The sequence below is a fragment of the Antennarius striatus genome, chromosome 11, assembly GCF_040054535.1.
Source record: "Antennarius striatus isolate MH-2024 chromosome 11, ASM4005453v1, whole genome shotgun sequence".
NCBI classification, from domain to species: Eukaryota; Metazoa; Chordata; class Actinopteri; order Lophiiformes; family Antennariidae; genus Antennarius; species Antennarius striatus.
In genome coordinates this window covers 4,114,175-4,133,219 of record NC_090786.1, presented here as the reverse complement: position 1 = coordinate 4,133,219, position 19,045 = coordinate 4,114,175, and the positions used below count along the sequence as shown (strand labels likewise).

General features: G+C 38.6%; 2 protein-coding genes and 1 long non-coding RNA gene across 3 annotated transcripts; 1 reads left to right on the top strand and 2 right to left on the bottom strand.

Annotated features, from left to right (window-relative positions):
* Positions 1 to 1,010: 1,010 nt before the first annotated feature.
* LOC137603847 (high-affinity choline transporter 1-like) lies at positions 1,011 to 9,028 on the bottom strand. The gene is made up of 8 exons (XM_068327661.1): positions 8,687 to 9,028; positions 6,404 to 6,520; positions 6,085 to 6,240; positions 3,887 to 4,035; positions 3,657 to 3,800; positions 3,309 to 3,462; positions 3,006 to 3,223; positions 1,011 to 2,437 (listed from the first exon to the last, which is right to left on the bottom strand). The coding sequence occupies exons 1-8, from the start codon at positions 8,868 to 8,870 to the stop codon at positions 1,895 to 1,897; spliced, it is 1,665 nt and encodes a 554-aa protein (XP_068183762.1). The 5' UTR covers positions 8,871 to 9,028; the 3' UTR covers positions 1,011 to 1,894.
* On the top strand, positions 8,029 to 13,691 carry LOC137603849 (uncharacterized). The gene is made up of 3 exons (XR_011037331.1): positions 8,029 to 8,166; positions 8,696 to 8,825; positions 13,064 to 13,691. It is a non-coding gene; the product is annotated as an uncharacterized lncRNA (long non-coding RNA).
* LOC137603848 (high-affinity choline transporter 1-like) lies at positions 11,230 to 18,494 on the bottom strand. Its single transcript, XM_068327662.1, has 8 exons — positions 18,311 to 18,494; positions 18,064 to 18,180; positions 17,390 to 17,545; positions 16,517 to 16,665; positions 16,290 to 16,433; positions 15,628 to 15,781; positions 14,275 to 14,492; positions 11,230 to 12,074 (listed from the first exon to the last, which is right to left on the bottom strand). Exons 1-8 carry the CDS (start codon positions 18,492 to 18,494, stop codon positions 11,538 to 11,540), a joined length of 1,659 nt encoding a protein of 552 aa, XP_068183763.1. The 3' UTR covers positions 11,230 to 11,537.
* Positions 18,495 to 19,045: the final 551 nt, after the last annotated feature.

Sequence of the window (19,045 nt, the reverse complement as noted above, 5' to 3'; positions counted from 1 at the left end):
TAAGCATATGTGTGTGTATTAAAGCTATGTCAGTTTGTGTTTCAAGTTGTCTAACCTGACAGTAGATTGTCACATTTTCACTTTCTTTGGTGCATCGTGTGTCCAAACATCCGGTATTAGATGGATACAATGGTTTGTGCACACCTGGACTGCATCCAAAAAAACAATCGCTCAAACAAACGATGCAAGTCCTTTGGCATTTGGTCAATTTTAAGAATGTCACGAGAACAGCAGCATGAATACATGAGAAATGATTTGTTTTGATGTGAAGTTATTTGAAACATTTTGCTCTACACCCAGAGCAACAACTAACGAGTAAAACCCTCAACGCCCCAGAACAAACATTTCGTTCTAAACGTCAGTTCAACATTTACTTCACGATGTCAGGGTGCAAATTCTGATGTCAAATTCCTGAATGACATTTCCGGCACAATTTGTTCTTTTGTTTTGTGAAGGTTGATAGAATAAATACAAGAATGAATACCTTGCCGCCCAATCTCACTTAACAGTGGTGTATTCTATGTTTTTGCTTTGTGTATTCATGCTTTCCGTCATTGCATTAATAACTCATGCATTTGATAATTGAGCTTTTTTGTAGTTTCTGAAAAAATGGAGAATATAACTTTCCCGTGGAGGAGAGACAAATACTTGTCTAGATCAAAGATATTATGTAAAATCTACTGCCAGTTTGCAGCCTGCATTACGAATGACTCATGCACTATTCTCACGTTGAAACATGCAGGCAACATAATCTTAGGGGTCCTAAATGAGCTCCAGGCATCACCGACATGAGCTTGATATGAAACTCCGGGTCGTGTTGCTTTGGGGGAGACAATGAAAATGGGTTCAGCAGCTTGCACAGTTTGCAGGCCGTCAGTTATATTCATGGACCTGTTGATAAAAATCATATCCATAAGGAATGAAAACATCTGATAGATTGCACGACTATCTTATTGTGGATCTAAATCTGTTTTTCAATCCATGTTTTAATTCATGAAATACATCTCCAAACAGGTTACATCAAGAGCAAATCCTTCATTATAATAATGTCCTAACAAATTTAACAGGGTTTAGAGTGAGGAGTGTGACAACTAAATGATCCACTAATTACTCACTGTCAGGTTGGAATAAGAGAGTCCACAGCACCACTCAGTGACTGATGTTCATCAAGACATGAGGAAAAAAATGTTCCCAAGATATCCACTTGACATGCGACCACCAGGCTATTAAAACTGTACAATCTTTACATCTCAGGTTGAACAAACATAGAAATCATGATGTAGTCACAGAACAAAAACAGAACAATGAAGATAAAGAAATAAAGTAGTAAATGAATCAATGCAACAAGAAATGCATCCATCCATCCATCCATCCATCCATCCATCCATCTTCAACTGCTTATCTGAGGCCGGGTCGCGGGGGCAACAGTCTCAGGAGGAATGCCCATATTTCCCTCTCCCCAGACACCTCCTCCAGCTCTTCCGGGGAGTTCCCGAGGCATTCCAAGGCCAGCCGAGAGACATAGTCCCTCCAGCGTCTCCTAGGTCTTCCCGAGGTCTCCTCCCGGTAGGAAATGCTGGGAACACCTCCTCAAGGAGGCATCCAGGAGGCATCCGGAAAAAATGGCCAAACCACCTCAGCTGGCTCCGCTCGAGGTGGAGGAGCAGCGGCTCTACTCTGAGCTCCTCCGTGGTGAATGAGCTCCTCACTCGAGTTCCATTAATTTGTTATTATTTACTCCATTATTGTCACACTCAACTGCTATAAAACAGAAATTTCTCCCTGCCGTCATTCCGTACATATAAATTCTATGGTACAACGTATGAAGTATGAAAAGTACTTTAAAAATATGAATATGAAAGTATCTAAACTGTAAACAAACACAAAAATATTGCTACTTGGCAGCGCTGAGAGGTTGGTTTGAGCCGTGATTCAGCAGCTCATTCTCATTGTCTTGTGTGGCGCCATCTACTGGTGCAAGTGGTACTGGTTCGTGCTGGACTTTCACTTGGAACACATCCCATTTCTCAGGAAGAAAACCTTTGTTGAAGAAGAGAGCTGATAGATAGGAGAACAACAAGATGGCAGCAATGGCCGACAGCATGGAGATGGTCTTAACTGGAGCATACTGGACGTACACACCATCCTCCAGAGTGCATCCCGGGAAATGTATGACTGGTTCTAATCCAAGTGATTTTTCTCCACTTAGTAGTCTCAGCAGAAATCCTACAAAAAGGCCTATAACCACCCCATAACCATTGGAGATGTTGAAGAACAGGACACAGAGGAGTTGAGGGAAAATTATGACGTAGGCAACTTCAGCACTAAGGACCCAGAACACCAAGATGCTGTTTTTCAGATTCGTGAGTGACGTTCCAAGCACACCCAGAATCACTACAGAAGCACGGACCACCCACTGACTCTCTTTGTCTGAAGCCTGTGAAGGGAAAGAGGGAGAAGATCAGATATACCACATGAATGAGACAATCCTATTTGAAGGACGCTATTCGCTGCTTTCTAATTTTGTTCCTCCTTTGAAAATGATCTCTCCATTATTCCTGTGATATGTGATGTGTCTGTAGTAAAGGTGGATCTCAGGCCAAGTTGGGTTCAGTACTAAGGTAGGTTGAAACAAGGTAGGTTTATTTGAATGGCACCTTTACTTTACATTAACTAAAAAAAAAAAAAAAAACAGCAATAATTTAAATTTACCTTTAATTTAAATGATTTGAATTTGCAGCACAAGCATTTATTTGGTTAAATAGAATGCAATGGTGAAGAGAAAGGTATTCAGTCTTGATTTAAAAGAGCAATAAAAGAACAATGATGGTAACAGATTGGCAGTTCTAAGGAAGCGTATTCCAGGGATGCTGAGCCTTAAATCTCAATGCTTCTCCACTTTTATTTTGAATGGCGGAAGATACACAATGGCTTTGGCCAAGGCATTAAGACAATTTCTTTTTCAATATCCTTGAGCATTTTGTTTATCCTTTTTTTAAATTTACCTTAGGCCTCAAAATGATCTTGTAAATGTTGGAGGTGAAGACAGAAGCTGCAGACAGCAAAGCAGAGTCCACTGATGACATCACAGCAGCGGCGATACATCCGATACCAACAAGGGAGACGAAGGTCGGCGTGAGGCGCTCCAGAGCAATGGGCAGAACCAGAGCGGCTTCCCCACGTTCATACGGAGAAGGAGAACCATAGGTGGTCTGGTTCCAGTCTGTTGTAGACAGCCTGAATGTTAACAGTTGGAGCTTATTGTGAACCTCTATTTCTAACACAAACACAAGGCTCATCATGATTACCCGTGGACGAAACAGCTGCCCCGAGTAGAATAACAGGTATCCCAAATAAAATAATGACAAAAGCAGCGATGATGCACGTGAGCTTGGCTGTGGCCGTGGAAGAAGCTGACAAGGTTCTCTGGTGGAAGGCCTGGTATCCCATGTTCCCCAGCGACTAGGAAGTACATCAAATCGTTGTTTTAATTGATTATTGTTGTGGCATTCACAATAGTATATTTCCTTATACCTGAATTGATTCAAAAGCAATGCCTTCAGTTAGTTAAGGCAAGAAATTATTTTTCATCTTTTTAAAAATATCTATAGAGACTTGAGACTTGAGTGAAATAGGACCTATTGGTCTTTCCTTACAAAGACTAAGAACCCATCCAGTAATATCCAGGCGTTTTTCAGCTCTGGTTGTCCAATCCAGGGAGCATGTAAGGTGTTGTTTGTCAGCGTCTGACTGATGTCCAAGGTGGAAGGGTTCATCAGAATGAAGGGAACGCAGAGCCACTGCAGAGACAAAAATGTCACACAGCTTTTAATCGTTAAAGACAAAAAAGAAATATTACAGGATGGATAAAAGTGTACAAGCTCACCAAGGAAAAAAAGATGAGGATGAGCTGTATAACATCTGTGTAGGCCACAGAGTAGAGACCTCCCAAAACCGTGTAGACAATGGCAACAGCAGCAGAGATCCAGATACAAACAGAGAAAGGTAAATCCAGGACCACAGTCAAGGTTCCTCCTGTCAAACACATTTTATTATTCAAAAATTATATTATCATATCCAGTGTACATTCATTTTAGGAAGTTAGGATGTTACATCTACAGGTATATTTATTTAACATTCACCTTTCGTCTCATTAAAGACATTCTATTTTCAATTACTTGAGTGATTTTGCTGGGTTTGGATGCATATTGTAAAAAATTATGTTTAGGGTGTCTATTTTAGGAGAATTTTTTAATCCAATCACAGACATATTAATGAGTCAATTTTTTATATGACAAAATCACCATACTCATGGTTCCCATACACTTGGAAGAAAAAGAAGCATAGAACAATGTAAAACATGCAACAGTGAAGGAAATATCACAAAAATATACTAAATACAAAAAAAAGATATTTCCATCTAAATAGGGATGTTAAAAGTTAAATAATGGTTGAAAAGGGGTGATAAATTAAGATGTCCCATAATTAATGAAACAGAAGTAAGTTTTCAACCTTGATTTAAAAATAACTGAGTTGGCATCTTGAACATGGAGTTCATGCAGGTCTTCATAGGTTAAAAGACGAACCTCAAAAACGGCTCTCACTTGTACTAACAGCCCAAGTAGAGCTGCTAGAATAAGTGATGTGGTTATACTTTATATTTTTTGCCAGGATTCTGGATGAGACACAGACTTCTACAAGAATATTGGGGCAGATCATAAAGGAGTACAAAGATTACCCCAAGGTTCACATTTTGACAGTGAAGCAACTGACAGCTTGATTTTGTCTGCATTCCGTTATAGAAACTATACTGTATATTACATGGCCCTCAATTACGGAATTGGAAATGGTTATTTGACAGACGTTGTGTGTCATCAGTCTAGCAATGTGGTTTTACACCATATTCACAGATAATAGAAGCATGTGCATTAAACAGCAACAGACCAAAAACGGATCTCTGGTGTACACCAGACCTCACTAAAGGAAAAGTACAAATAATATTGCTGTAATTTAGACAGTGGGGTTAATTTTCTTTGCTGGCTGCATTTCATCTACAAATGCAGCCAGCAAAGCACTTTCACGTAAAGATTTGTGGATTAATGTACTCTTATTTAAGCATTGTTTTAATCTAATAAATTCTGAAGACTGAAGACAGACCCGATAGAAAGTGACATATTAATTATATAAAGAACAGAACTACTAACAACTGGAAGCAGTTCTTTGAAGAAGTTCTACGATATGTGGCCTGTATGCATGTTGAGGTATTTACCAGGCTGATTAAGGGACCAGGGGAAAGTACTTCAAACACTGCAGTCAGAAAGATCGTGGTTCACAGCCTGAACAGAATTTGGGCAGTTGTGCCTCTGGCTGCAACATTCTTTTTAAGGAAATTCATCCATATATTTATGACAGTCAGAACATCATCAACACCAAAGATAATGGCTGACATAGTCGACGTTATACTTTAAGGTGTAAAGCATTTTTACAATAAGCAATTTATGGGCACTAAATGCCCACATTGAAACTTCTGATTATATGAGCATCACAGCACTGAGTAATCCATACGAAAGACATCTTTGTCCCTTAAGTAATCGTACGTGAATATTTTTTAATCTACTGCAGTAGTAAACGAACGCAGTAAAGTCTTGTTGCTAACCACTGACATCAATGGATGTGACAAACAATAAATCTGCTTGATTTATATGTAAATATACATACATACGTGTATATACTGTATATATACACACACATTCACACACACACACACACACACACACACACACACACACACACACACACACACACACACACACACACACACACACACACACACACACACATACACAGAGAAAGGGGGAGAGACAAGTTTGTGGTTGATGTTGTTGTTGTTGTTGTGCACTAAAAGCGACAGTAAATAACCATTTTAGAGTTTAAACTTATAAATAGGTATTAAATACTGACTTTATGAAAGTTTGAGGAAGTAGACATGTCCACAATGAAAATGTGTGTTACCCCCTATAAATATACGTCAACACTCAAAACGTTTTTGTAAGTATAAATGCAGTTGTAATGTGTTTGACTTACCTAAACCAATTAGTGTTCCAGGCACCCAGGTCACATCAGTTAAAACTGACATAAGGCTCAGTCCAACTGCTACGACTCTTCCATACTTGAAGTAGAAAAGATCCAGCATCGTCACACAGTTGCTGTCTCTCATCGGCTTAACAAACACCAGGCCACCTTCATGCAACCAAAAGATCAAATTACAGTGAGAATAAATAATCAAATGTGGAATGTAGGAATGATAATTAGATTTATATATATTTTTACGTTTGTATGCTGTGTTTGTGAAGTTACACATTAAGGCATGCAGTATCACATTAAATGTCATTTGACCTCTTACCAAAAACAAAAGATATGCTGTATGCCATTAATATCATCAATGATGAGATCAGTCCTCCGGAGGGAGTGTACATCAGCTCGACTGTGCCGACAATAAAGCTTCCCCCGACCCAGGTGGCTGCAGGATGGATTAACACACAGGAAATCACTTGATGAATATTAATCTCATGAAAAGTTCCCACCACAAAACCATTTCTAAAACTTCTGTCACCCAAAGACTTTCAGGAAAACCTTCAAGGAAGGTCTGCTTTTGTTTTTGTATTGGAAACCAATGCATTAAAATATGTTAAACATATATAGCCTTTGTAGAAATAAGTTTCTTGTCCTTTGCACAGAAAACTGTCAAGGGTGCATTCCTCATTCAAGGGAGAAAGCCTTAGAATCTAGAATCACACTGAGGTCATGTTTGTTTAAGTTCTCAAACTTCCAGGTCAAGCTATATCAGGAAGCACAAAAACTAATCAACTGGACTTGCTTTAAGTTGGTTGGAGACATTTTGCTTCTCATCCAAGAGTCTTCTTCAGTTCTGACTGACTGGTAGAGAGTCTAGATACTTCTACTCCTCTTGGTTCCAAAAGAAGATGGAAAGCAAGGTTCTGGCCACTTCCACAGGTATGCAGATGACACCTGGGTTAAAATCAGAACCCAAGAGGTGGAAGCCTTTACAGACCACATCACCAAGGCCAATAGCAACATCAAGTTGATCTTTGAAGATGTTAAGGACAGTGTCCTGCCCTAATTAGACTGTTAAGTACACTTAGAAATATATTGGAACCATTGGGGTGTACTGTAAACCCACCCATACCAGCCAGTATCTTTTTTTTCCCTCCCCAGGCCAAAATATCCCCACCAAAACGAAAGGACCGGTCAAGGAGCACAAACACACCAGATGTTATTAAGCGCTATACTGTATAAAAGTTCATTTATTGATTGATTGATTGATTGATTGATTGATTGATTGATTGATTGATTGAACAAAAGCAACAATGAATACGAGGGCTGAGGACAAGCAGAAACTAGTCTTCATCAAATAGGAGTAACTTGATCGTGATCTAAGTCACAGAAGAATTTAGAAGTGATAGTCACACCACAAAGCATAACTGTTATACCATATAAAGACATAAACATACACAGTGACTCATGATAGGATGCTCTATTCCTATGAGGGTAGGAGGACGTTTCTGTGAAACTATTGTAGTCAATTTGTTCCGGGGTCTTCATGAGATTAATCTTAATATTTGTGTCAGAAGAAACCAGTGATGAAACACTTGGTGTGAATATCAAATATAACTCAACCAATTCAATGTTCTAAGATTATATTCTCTCAGTGCAATAATTATTCATAACGAAGTCTCCAGCATAAAAGTTCCTAAAAATCGCAGACATAACAATAGCCAACATTAGGAGTGTTTCAGAAAGATTTTCAGTAAACACAAGATTCCAATACAATTAAAACCTGGAAACACACAAAGACAGAAACTGGTTCAACCTCTTGTCAAAAGTCAATGACACAAACAGAACAATGTAGTGAGTGAATGCTATCCAGTGCAGTTAGGAATGCAGTGATCTACTTTGGCGAGACCAAACAAGCCCTCCACCAGCATATAGCTCAGCACACGAGCAACAACCCCCAAGGATTAGACTCAGCAATGAGGATGAGAATACAATGAGGTATTGTATTTGGATTAGAGCTGAACTGGAGGTTTCTTCCGTTCTGACTGACTCATCTTTGATGAAAGGTGAAACATCTTCAACCAACCTTAAGTGAGCCCAGTTGATTCTTTTTTGTTCTTCTTGATTTGTTAGTTTAAAATTCAACAAGAAGATTCAAGCGGCAAAATTAATTTCTCTAACTCTGGGTTAATAAATATTTGATATCAGTAATTCAAGCATTGTGAAGGTCCAATCTCCTTTATAAAATTACTTTATCAGTGTAAAGCCGACTGTAGCCTTTTGCCATGCTTATAAATAATTTCCCAAAATATTTATACCTCTATATGATATTCTGAGAACTTTAAAGGCCATTTCAATAAGTACTGTAATTACTACATAGAAACAATAACCAATAAGTGAACTGTTTTAACATCCTGTTCTGTGATTTTATTGTTGTACTTCCTCACAGAAAATATTTGTACACAAATTCTCAAATTCTCAAATTTTTCTTGCTCAAAAAGTGTCTATTGTTTGATTAACAATTTAGTTATGAATATAATATGAATAACTTCAATAATCATGCATTTATGTAATTCACTGGAAGACAGTTTCTATTATTTTTGCTACTCACCTGTCATAGTGAAGATCCCTACCAGCCAGTGAATGCTCCGATTTCCCAATAAAGTCATCTCCATTCCAGTGGCTGCACTTTCCTTCTGTTTCCTTTTGGACTTGAAAGAAGCCCAGATACCAGTCCCAAAGACCAGCAGGTAAAAAAACACCATCGCTATCACTCCTGGAATGTTAACAGTCATTCTGGTACCTATCCCTGTGAACTGCACTGAGCAACTGACTGAGTCAAAATGAGAATGTCACGCAAGGAGAATATCCTGCATACTCTTTACATATAAACTGCCATATGTGTGGTTGTCATTCCAGGTGAATGCCCTACCCCAACACTTTAGAATAACATTGATGAAATCTGTATGTCTGAAGTCAGTCTGTCTGTGTAGGTAAACGAACAAAAAAAAGGTTAAAAAAAAAAAAAAGAAAAGCACACATGAATCAACTGGATTTACTGAGGTTTGTTTATCAAACTGTGCAAAATATTGTTGTCCTCTCATCCAAGAGGCTTCTTTAGAGTCCAGATACTTGTACTGCAATTGGTTAGAGCTGAAGAAACCTCTAGGATGAGAGGTGAAATGTATTACTTTAGTAATTATTCAAGGACAACAATATTTAGCACAGTTTGATCTTGGCTCAAGTATTTTATTATTTATCTCACGATTGTGAGTCTTATGTGACTCTATGCATTTAAACATATTTGATCATTTCAGTGTCATCCTGCTCATTCACAAGATTAAATTTTTATTCTTCTGATATAAACTTAATGTGTTTATACAGGACTGTGTCCATTTTTCTCACTTATCTTTATAATTTAGTTTACAAACTGAGTTTATTTGACAGATGTTATGAGCAACTGCAAAATATCCTAAACATTGGTGAGTCACAACTGTTCATGACAGGGCATGTTCAATGATCGGACCACAGTTTTTCAAAGACAGACACAGGCGGTAGCATGCGATAAGAGACTTTTTAAAGAGCATGCCCAAACAGGGAATGGTGTTATTAAATAGGATGCTTGAACTTTTCCACTCTGTTTGGCACCACAGTACTTTTCCACGTAGGATATATAAGGTATTCAACATCTTGCAGGATTCTTTTTTATTTCTTTTAATGGTTCTTTTAATTAAATCAATGCTGCAAATGTGATCATTGGTGTGATGTAGTTGTATAAGAACCTTAAGCATGCAAAGGTTGAAATGAAATATTGTTTATCTTTACACAATAATGTCGATTTTAACAAATAAACCTGTTATTTTCCGCTGTGTACCTTGCATGCCGAATCCCTTTTCATCACTCACAAACTCTAGATAGCAGACAGGATTACAGGTCTGACAAGGCTGTCAAAGTGGTAAACAGAACAGGAATTTGTAATTTTCCATAAGTGACTAGTTCAGCCTGGTTGGAACTCAAACAAGTTCAAAAACACTATTGGACTTGTGCGCTTAACATGCTAGTGGAGTAACATTTAGACAGCTCTGGTTTTACACTAATAGCAATTACTCTTATATTTACAATAAGTGAGAAGAAGACAAAAAATATGGGACATATATTCTTATTTACTATAGAGTGGGAGAAGTAAATAAAATAACAATTTTTTATAGTTGTTAATGTCACTGTTAGGGCACCATACTCATAAAATAACATTACAACGCATTGTGCAGCATGAAGATGGTCATAAGTGGAACATATCACACATACACACCATCCTCTACCTACCTACCTACCTACATAGATACTTACCTACCTACCTACCCGCTAACCTACCTTTCTACCTACCAACCTACCGACTTACCTATGTTTTTTTTAACAGTGTCCTGCACACGCTGAAGAACCTCAGCCTCCTCAACAGGTGGAAATGACCTTCATGTATCATGTATGTCTGTGTTATATGTCGAGTCTATTTTGTTGTTGAGGTGAGCTCCCAGGACTTTGTAGTCCTCCATGATCTCTATTTCCAAACCATAGATCTTCACCGATAAAATTAGAAAGCCTCTGACTTTGTCATTTTCTGTAAAAGATGACATTTCCGTTTGCCTTGAAGGAGTTAACAGTTTCATACGTCCATCAGGAAGACGCTTAGGAGGCATTTGCAGGCCCAGAGGGTGAAAGCTGACACCCAGTGACACACACACACACACACACACACACACACACACACACACACACACACACACACGGAGTCTGTAGTCATGGAAGTGATGGGAAAGGAGAGTGGAAAGCAGGGACTTTTAGGGACGTCCCAAATGTGTAACTTGTAGTGGAGGTGGTGCTTTGCTCAAGGGCACTCAATTTATGTGAATAACCACTTTATTTTGCAGTTAAAGTGCGTAAGTGCAAGTCTAACAACAAAAATGCTTATGAAATATTGATATCAAAAAAATCAGTCAATCAACTTTTATTTACAGGTATATAGTGCTCAATCAAAATTAGCAAACATTTCAAAGCGCTTTGACAGACAGAGAATCCTAACTGAACCCTCCAGAGACGTGTAAAATACTCGTAAAGTTGATGTGTATCAAACCTTTTAAAGAAGTTAAATTGCTAGAATTTATTACTGTAGATTTTTGTCATTCTACTCGTAACATCCAAAGATGAGGAGGAATGTTTTTGACTACATACAGAATACCGACAATAACCTTTCTATACTGATGTAAAAAAAGGAAACAAAAAACTTTTCAAACGTTTAACCTTTTTTTTTTTACCACACCAGGAATTTCAAGCATTTTAGCCATTTTTAACAGAATTTAAATTTTAACTTCTTTTTTCAATCACAAATAATCAAGCTTTTATGATTTTTTTTTACATCATGACAGCATTTTAATGTCATCACAGATCATTAGTGGATTAACTGCTTTTCATTCTCTCCCACTAATCATGGGCTGTGACATGTCACTCTGGATTTTCTCACTGTCTCTGTGGCTTCCCACTGGTGTTAGTGGAACTGCTGAGTGCTTGACTTTCACTTTGAACACATCCCACTTCTCATGAAGCAAACCTTTGTTGAACAGGACAGAAGACAAGTAGGAGAACAACAAGATGGCAGCAATGGCCGAGAGCATGGAGATAGTCTTAAATGGAGCATGCTGGACATAAACACCATCCTCCAGAGTGCATCCTGGGAAGTGTATGATTGGTTCTAATCCCAGTGATGGTTCTCCACTGAGCAGTCTTAATAGCAATCCCACTAACAACCCCATAACCACCCCATAACCATTGGAGATGTTGAAGAACAGGACACAGAGGAGTTGAGGAAAGATTATCACGTAATTGAGTTCAGCTCCAAGGAACCAGAACAAAACCACACTGTGTTTCAGGTAGGATAGAGATGTTCCAATCACGCCCACAATGACCACAGAAGCACGGACCACCCACTGACTCTCTCTGTCTGAGGCCTGAAGAAGAAAATGAAGAATATGAGCTGAACATTACATTATTTATACCACCTTTTGTTAAGTTTATTCTTTTATTACGGTCACTTTAATTTACATATTGCTGCTCTGTGACTCTATAACCATAGATAAATATACGATATTCTTATTTAAGTCAAAGGCAAACACTTCTAACCTAGATTCACACAGGAGGGGGAAAAAGCCTTTGACAAACCCCTTGGTTATTTGGAATACCTGGTAATGCATTTTGGTTTAACCAATGCTCCTGCTGTGTCCCCTCTCACAGCTTTGACTTCCCAACCTTTCCAATGGACGACATGGGCAGAGACAGCCTTCCAGGAACTCAGGGGTAGTTTTATGTTAGCTCCAGTTCATACCCAGAGCTTCAATTGATTGTTGAGGTGGAAGCTTCTGAGACAGGGGTAGGAGGTCTATCTCAACATCTCCCACTGACCATAAATTGTATTCTTTTGCTTTCTACTCTCACAAGCTGACCTCAACAGAGTGGAATTATGAAGCAGAAAACTGTGAACTTCTGGTTGTGAAGCTGGCTTTCAAAGTGTGGGTCATACCATGGCCTTACTCTGTCAGTGGTTTGTCTGGCCAACTGTGGACAGGGACACCAGGAAATTTGTCGCTGCTTGCTTGGTCTGGGTGGCAAATAAGATATCTACATAACCCAGTAAGGGCCTCCTGTGCCCATTCGTTCTTGATCACACATTGCCTTGGACATTGTCACAAGCTTTCCCCCTTCTCATGGTAATACAGTCATCTTGGACAGGTTTTCCTCATTAGGAAATTTCATACCCCTGCCCAAGCTGCCATTCTCCAGGGAGATTGCAGACCTCTTGGTTCCCAATGTTTTCCATTTACATGGTATTCCTGCTGATATCATGTCTGACAGAGGACCCCAGTTAATTTCTTGGGTACGGAAAGCTGTCTACAGAGCTCTTGGTTATTCTGTTACTGTCTCCTCTGACTTTCATCCACAGACTAATGGCCAGACCAAGCGGGGCAGCCAGGAACTGGAGAAAGCTCTACATTGTGTGGAGTTGGCAAATCCCCCCCAGTGGAATTCTGAGCTGCCATGGGTGGGATCCACCCACTCCATAATTCAGATGTACTGTTCCTGAACAACCATCCTTGTTTCCAGACATCAGTTCAGGCTCACATGCACTGTTGCTGCCACATGTGGAAGATGGCTCTGCAGCACTTCTGAGGCGTGCAGAGCCCCACCTTCATTCAGAAGTTCCAAACCTGCAGGACCAGTTGGGCGCCAGTTTGCACCAGTAGGGGGTGGGGTACTGTCACATTGACTGTTCTAGTGGGTGTGGTGAGTGATTTCAGGTGTGCCAATGACTGAGCAGAGCCTCAGTAGCTGTATCTCCTCTGGCAATCAGTCAGTCTACTTGCACTCAGCCCTGCCACATCCAGATTGTTACCACTGTTCAGTTAGTACTCAGCACAACTTTGGTCTGACATTATTTCCAAGAATTTTTAAATTTTGTTAATTCTGTATTTCCCTGTTTCCAGTTTTTGACCATCTCCTCTGCTTTCTGCCTCACCTCTGCTCCACCTGCCTGCACTAGGAAGATTTCAGTTTGCTCTCATCGCTACCTCTGACTGTTCAAATAAACTTTAACATTTCACCTGCTGTATCTTGTTATTCTTGTTTTGAGTCCAAATATTGCTGCACTTTTAAGAGTTAAGGAATAAAAATTTCTGTTTGTTCATTTGAATGTAATCATATTTTGGTATTATAAGAAGAGTATTCTTTTCAGTGCTTCAATGCTTTCTTAGTCACTGATGACACCCAAGAAATCTATGATGGCCAATAAGTGAATTTAGGTTATCATTGATGTAAATGCCTTTCAAGGGAATGGCTTTGGAGGAAGGGTCTGGTTGAGTCTCCAGGTGTAATTTAAATGTTTGTTCTGTTTGACATCTTACTGATACTATCATGAAGAGAATTAATTTAGAATGACTAATAATTATTTGAGTTTAGGTTATGTCCACTAAACATTAAAGTCCTCTCCAGACCTCTAGAACAAGAAGCGGTTAAAAGAGTCAGCTGTCAACTAAACTCTATTGAAAAAAATCTTGAAAGCGCTTGAGGCACTTTGCCTTTGAGTTCAAGTACTGTATGTGCAGAAGTAGAAGGTTTTATGCTTCCCCTACAAATGAAAACAATGCACTATTTTACCTGAGGCCTCAAGATGTCCTTGTAAATATTGGAGGTGAAGACAGAAGATGCAGAGAGCAAAACAGAGTCCGCTGATGACATCACGGCAGCAGCAACACACCCAACACCGATGATGGAGATGTAGGTTGGGGTAAGGTGCTGTAGGGCAATCGGCAAAACCATAGCTGATTCCCCACGTTCATATGGAGATGGAGAACCATAGGTGGTCTGGTTCCAGTCTGTTGAGGGAACCTGAGAGTTAGCAGTTCTTGAAGACTGCTTCATTGAACCAGTTACACGTATTAGACTGACGAGTTCTCCTGTGCAAAGATTTCCCAAAACAGGGAACTAAAAATGTGTTAGGTGGTGGTCTATGAGACCATTACATACAAGTTTCAATGTGATGTCTCTGTTATGGCAGCTTAGGTATGAGAGGCTCTGGAGTACAAATCAGAGCTTTCCTGTTCATCATAATAATATTAGTGTTGTCAATCGTCAGCCCTGAAAGTCTTGTGAAACTCAATTAATAGCACCGTAAGTATTCAATAGGCCATGTTTTCTTTTTGCTGGCAGAGAAAATGAATACATCTTTATGATCATCTGGCAGTTTATACACCTGTCAGGCATACAATTATTTCCACCTGCCCAATATCACGTAGATGCCAGTTTTTATGCCAAGCAGCCCTCAATAGACTTATTTGATAAGTACATTCCATAGGCACTAGATTGGATTGATATCTGAGTAATTTGAAAGCCAGGTCAATAACTCAGACTGAGTGTTGTACTCCTAAAACCAGTCAATAACCATTTTGGATGGTGCTCCTGATGCTCACATGCCCATTTTTCTTAGTTGCAGATGACAGCATGGTTACCCTTACTGGTTTGTTGCTATGCGGCCCCATGCACAATAACATGCAGTGCTTTGAACCAGTATGAACATCTTCAACAGTCTGGGCCACAGTAGCTCATTTGTTCAATCGAAATACATGGGTCAGCCTTTGCTCCCTGCTTGCATCAATGAGCATTAGTTGCCCACGATCCTTTGGCCAGTTCACTGCTTTCTTTCCTCTTACTATTTTGTCCGATTCTGACCATTTCAGACCTGGAACACCCAACAAGAGCTGCCGTTTTGGAGATGCACTGACCCAGTCATTGGGCCATCAAGATTTGGCCCTTGCCAAATTCAATCAAATCCTGATGCTCATCTTGGGACCTGTTTGTTTGCTGCATAATATTGCCCACAACCAACAGGTACCATGATAAAGAGCTAAGCAGTGCCATTCACTTTGCATATCAGTGGTCAAAATCTTATGTTTGATTGGTGCATGTGATTTAAATCGCTAATATTCTAAACCTCAGAAATATCATGGTTACCTGTGGATGAAACAGCTGCCCCAAGCAATATAATAGGTATCCCAAATATAGGATATATAATAGAAGCAACAATGCATGTTTTCTTGGCTATGGCTGTTGACGATGCTGACAAGGTCCTCTGGTGGAGGCTCTGAAATGCTGTACTTCCTAGAGCCTTAAAAGAAAATAAATCTACTGGTTAATAAGTTGTAGTACAGCCACACACATTTAAAAATGTCATCGAAAAAACATTGACTGCTCTGTAACTGATCCTAGATCCATCATGGAAAGAAAAATAAATCCAGATTAGTGAAATTGTCTCATGCAACACCAGGAAAATGAAAGTTGTAAAAGTATAAGTCATACTAGCGGGAATATCAGACTTCGTTTGTTTTCTTTTTTTACTTGGTCATCACAAAAAAACAAACCGCTATGTCCGACAAAGCCCTATTGGCTCCAAGTGTGTGGGACGGACGAACGCGAAGACGAAAGCCGCTGCAGCGTTACGGTCCGGCCATCCGGGTAGACGCTGGTTAACTAAATTCAGAGAACATTTAATTTTACAGAAAACTTTACAGAAAAATAATCTCAGACAATAACTGCTTACAAACTAATTGTTATGATCATTCATGTATGAAGATATCAAGATAAAGATTATTTTTTACAAAAAGTTGGTGTCTTACAAGAAATAAAAAGTCATCAATCAAGAGCCAGGTCATTTTCAGCTCTGGTTTACCAATCCAGGGAGCGTGCAACGTGTTGTTCATCAGTGTTTCCCTGATATCTAAGGTGTGAGGATTCATCAGAACAAAGGGAACACAGATCCACTGCAAAAACAAAAATGTACATAATAAACACACAAATCATCATTTACATTGTAACTATTCAAGCAAAACTTGTACAAGCTCACCAAGGCTATGAAGATGAAGATGAGCTGTATAATGTCTGTGTAGGCCACAGAGAGGAGACCACCCATAACCGTGTAGAAAATGGCAACAGCAGCAGAGATCCAGACGCACACAGAGAAAGACAAATCCAGGACCACAGTCAAGGTTCCTCCTGTCAAACACATTTCAAAAATGTAAATGAAATTATATTTTGCAATTTGTTGGGTGAATATAATCATGTCATGTTCACACATGCAAGATATAAGATCTATTGTAATAAGCCCTGGAGCCTGACTCAGTTGATAGAATTCATATTTCATAGAGTGTAATTTATGACAAGGGTTGTGTTTTACGGGAACCCTCGCCAGGCCTTTTAAAGAAGGACTGGTTCCACTTTAACAGCAAGATCTTATCTCTTACTAAATATAAATATCAAAATGAATATATATATATATATATATATATACACACATACACACACATATATATATATATATATATATATATATATATATATATATATATATATATATATATATATATATATATATATATATATAAATAGATATAAATATAAATACTGATGGCCTGCATTCTAAACGTTCTCATTTTATTTATACATAAATTCTGCCCTTCATTACTTTTCAAGGAAAAGGTCTGTGATCTGGAGGATGTGTAAAGTGCTTGCAGCTGAATGTAAATGCATTGGGTTCGCAAACTGGTATGTATTTCTTCAAAATTTTAAGATATAGCAATGTTATAGTTATGAGCACTACTGGATACTGAAAAAAGTTTTAAAAATGTTCGATAACAGGGGAAATTCTTGAAATGTTGCTCCCTATTAAATACAACAAGCATTAACAGATAAAGGAAATGTACACTTGAAGAAAATATACCTAAACCAATTAGTATTGAGGGGACGCAGACTAAATCCACTAATACTGTAGCCAGGCTCATTACAGCTGCTATCACTTTTCCATACTTGACATGGAAAGGGTCCAGCATCGTCACACAGTTTCCTTCTCTCAATGGCTTGGCAAACACCACACCACCTTCAGTGAAACAAAATAAAAATCACAATTACAATACATAGTCAGATGAGGGGGGAAACAAAGGCAACCAAAAGATTAGATGTAATATAAACACAGTAATAGCTTTTAAAAGGACAAATTGAAAAACATTTGTGTGTATTTTTGTAGCATATTTTTTTGCTAAATATTTATCGGTACTCCTATCATGTATGGAGACAAATGTGTGCTTCATGGATATTTTAGTTCTCTTTAATTAATGTGAGAGAACATAACCTACAATGAACGCAATTCAAGGATCATTAGTAAGCATTTGTAAAAGGATTGATTTACTGGACTGGATTGTGTAAATATGCAGCCCAGTTACCTTCAGGGGACTGAAATCATCAACAGTGATGAGGAGTTTCTTTTGCAATGACTTACAATGAAGCTAACATTACTGACATTACATTACATTACTACATTTAATGATTCCTAGCCTCAGTTTAGGTTTTTTTCCCACATCATTAAACAACATTGTGAATTAAATTTTAAACACTTACAAAGTAATAAACTTGAACTGTATGCCAAAAACATCAACACTGTCCAGATGAGCCCAAAGGATGGAGTGTACATCAACTCGACTGCACCAACAACGATGCCACCTCCAACATAGGAAGCTACAAGATTGCAAAACAGGATTTAAAACCAATACAGGATTTAGGGAACAAACACAGTTTGGAATAAATGTCACTGATAGAATTATGACAATTCTTATGGTTCATCAGTCTATCAGGTTTGCTTCCTCACCTATCATAGTGAAGATCCCCACCACCAAGTTAATGCGCCGGTTTCCAAGCAAAGTCATCTCCATAGCAGTGGCTGAACTTTTCTTCTGTTTCCTTTTGGACTTAAAAGAAGCCCAGATACCAGTCCCAAGGACTACCAGGTAGAAAATCACAAGCGCTATCAATCCTAGGACGTTGACTGCCATCATGCATTTGATAATTCCCATTAACCTATGCCTTAGAGTCTGATATGTAACTGACAGCATTCCAGAAGTGAACAAAGCATGCCAAACTTGCTCTGTAGGCAGATCTTAAACCAGTGCTCATAATTATTACAGACAATGGAAGTCCCACCTTCTTGGAGTGGCACTCAGTTCCTCAGTAATAATAATAATAATAATAATAATAATATTATTATTATTATTATTATTAAGCCTTTATTGTCCCACAGTGGGGAAATTTGTGAGAATAATAGTAATCATCAATGGTAATATGCTATTTCAGTCACATCACACTCTGGCATATACTTAATCTAAATGGTAACGTAAACATGTCATTGTTGTCCATTCTTGACGGGCATTTTTCATGAATCAAAAAGAAAAAATAGGGTAAATATCTTACATTGGTAAAGGGTAATTTAAAAACTGTACTCTGGATCCAGATTATCATCATATTATCTAATAATCATCCATTCAAACTTTGACTGACACAATTTTGATCAAGGGAGTCCAGTTTCAGGACCAAAGGACTTCCATCT

Bases quoted from the DNA above. Each gene is read 5' to 3' on its own strand.
- LOC137603847 (XM_068327661.1), bottom strand. From the start codon at position 8,870: ATGACTGTTAACATTCCAGGAGTGATAGCGATGGTGTTTTTTTACCTG. The intron at 3,463-3,656 runs GTAAGGAAAGAC...TGTACTTCCTAG, and splicing joins TGGATGGGTTCTTAGTCTTT to TCGCTGGGGAACATGGGATA. The intron at 3,224-3,308 runs GTAATCATGATG...TGTCTACAACAG, and splicing joins GGCAGCTGTTTCGTCCACGG to ACTGGAACCAGACCACCTAT.
- LOC137603848 (XM_068327662.1), bottom strand. From the start codon at position 18,494: ATGGCAGTCAACGTCCTAGGATTGATAGCGCTTGTGATTTTCTACCTG. The intron at 15,782-16,289 runs GTAAGACACCAA...TTTTCTTTTAAG, and splicing joins TTGATGACTTTTTATTTCTT to GCTCTAGGAAGTACAGCATT. The intron at 14,493-15,627 runs GTAACCATGATA...TTCCCTCAACAG, and splicing joins GGCAGCTGTTTCATCCACAG to ACTGGAACCAGACCACCTAT.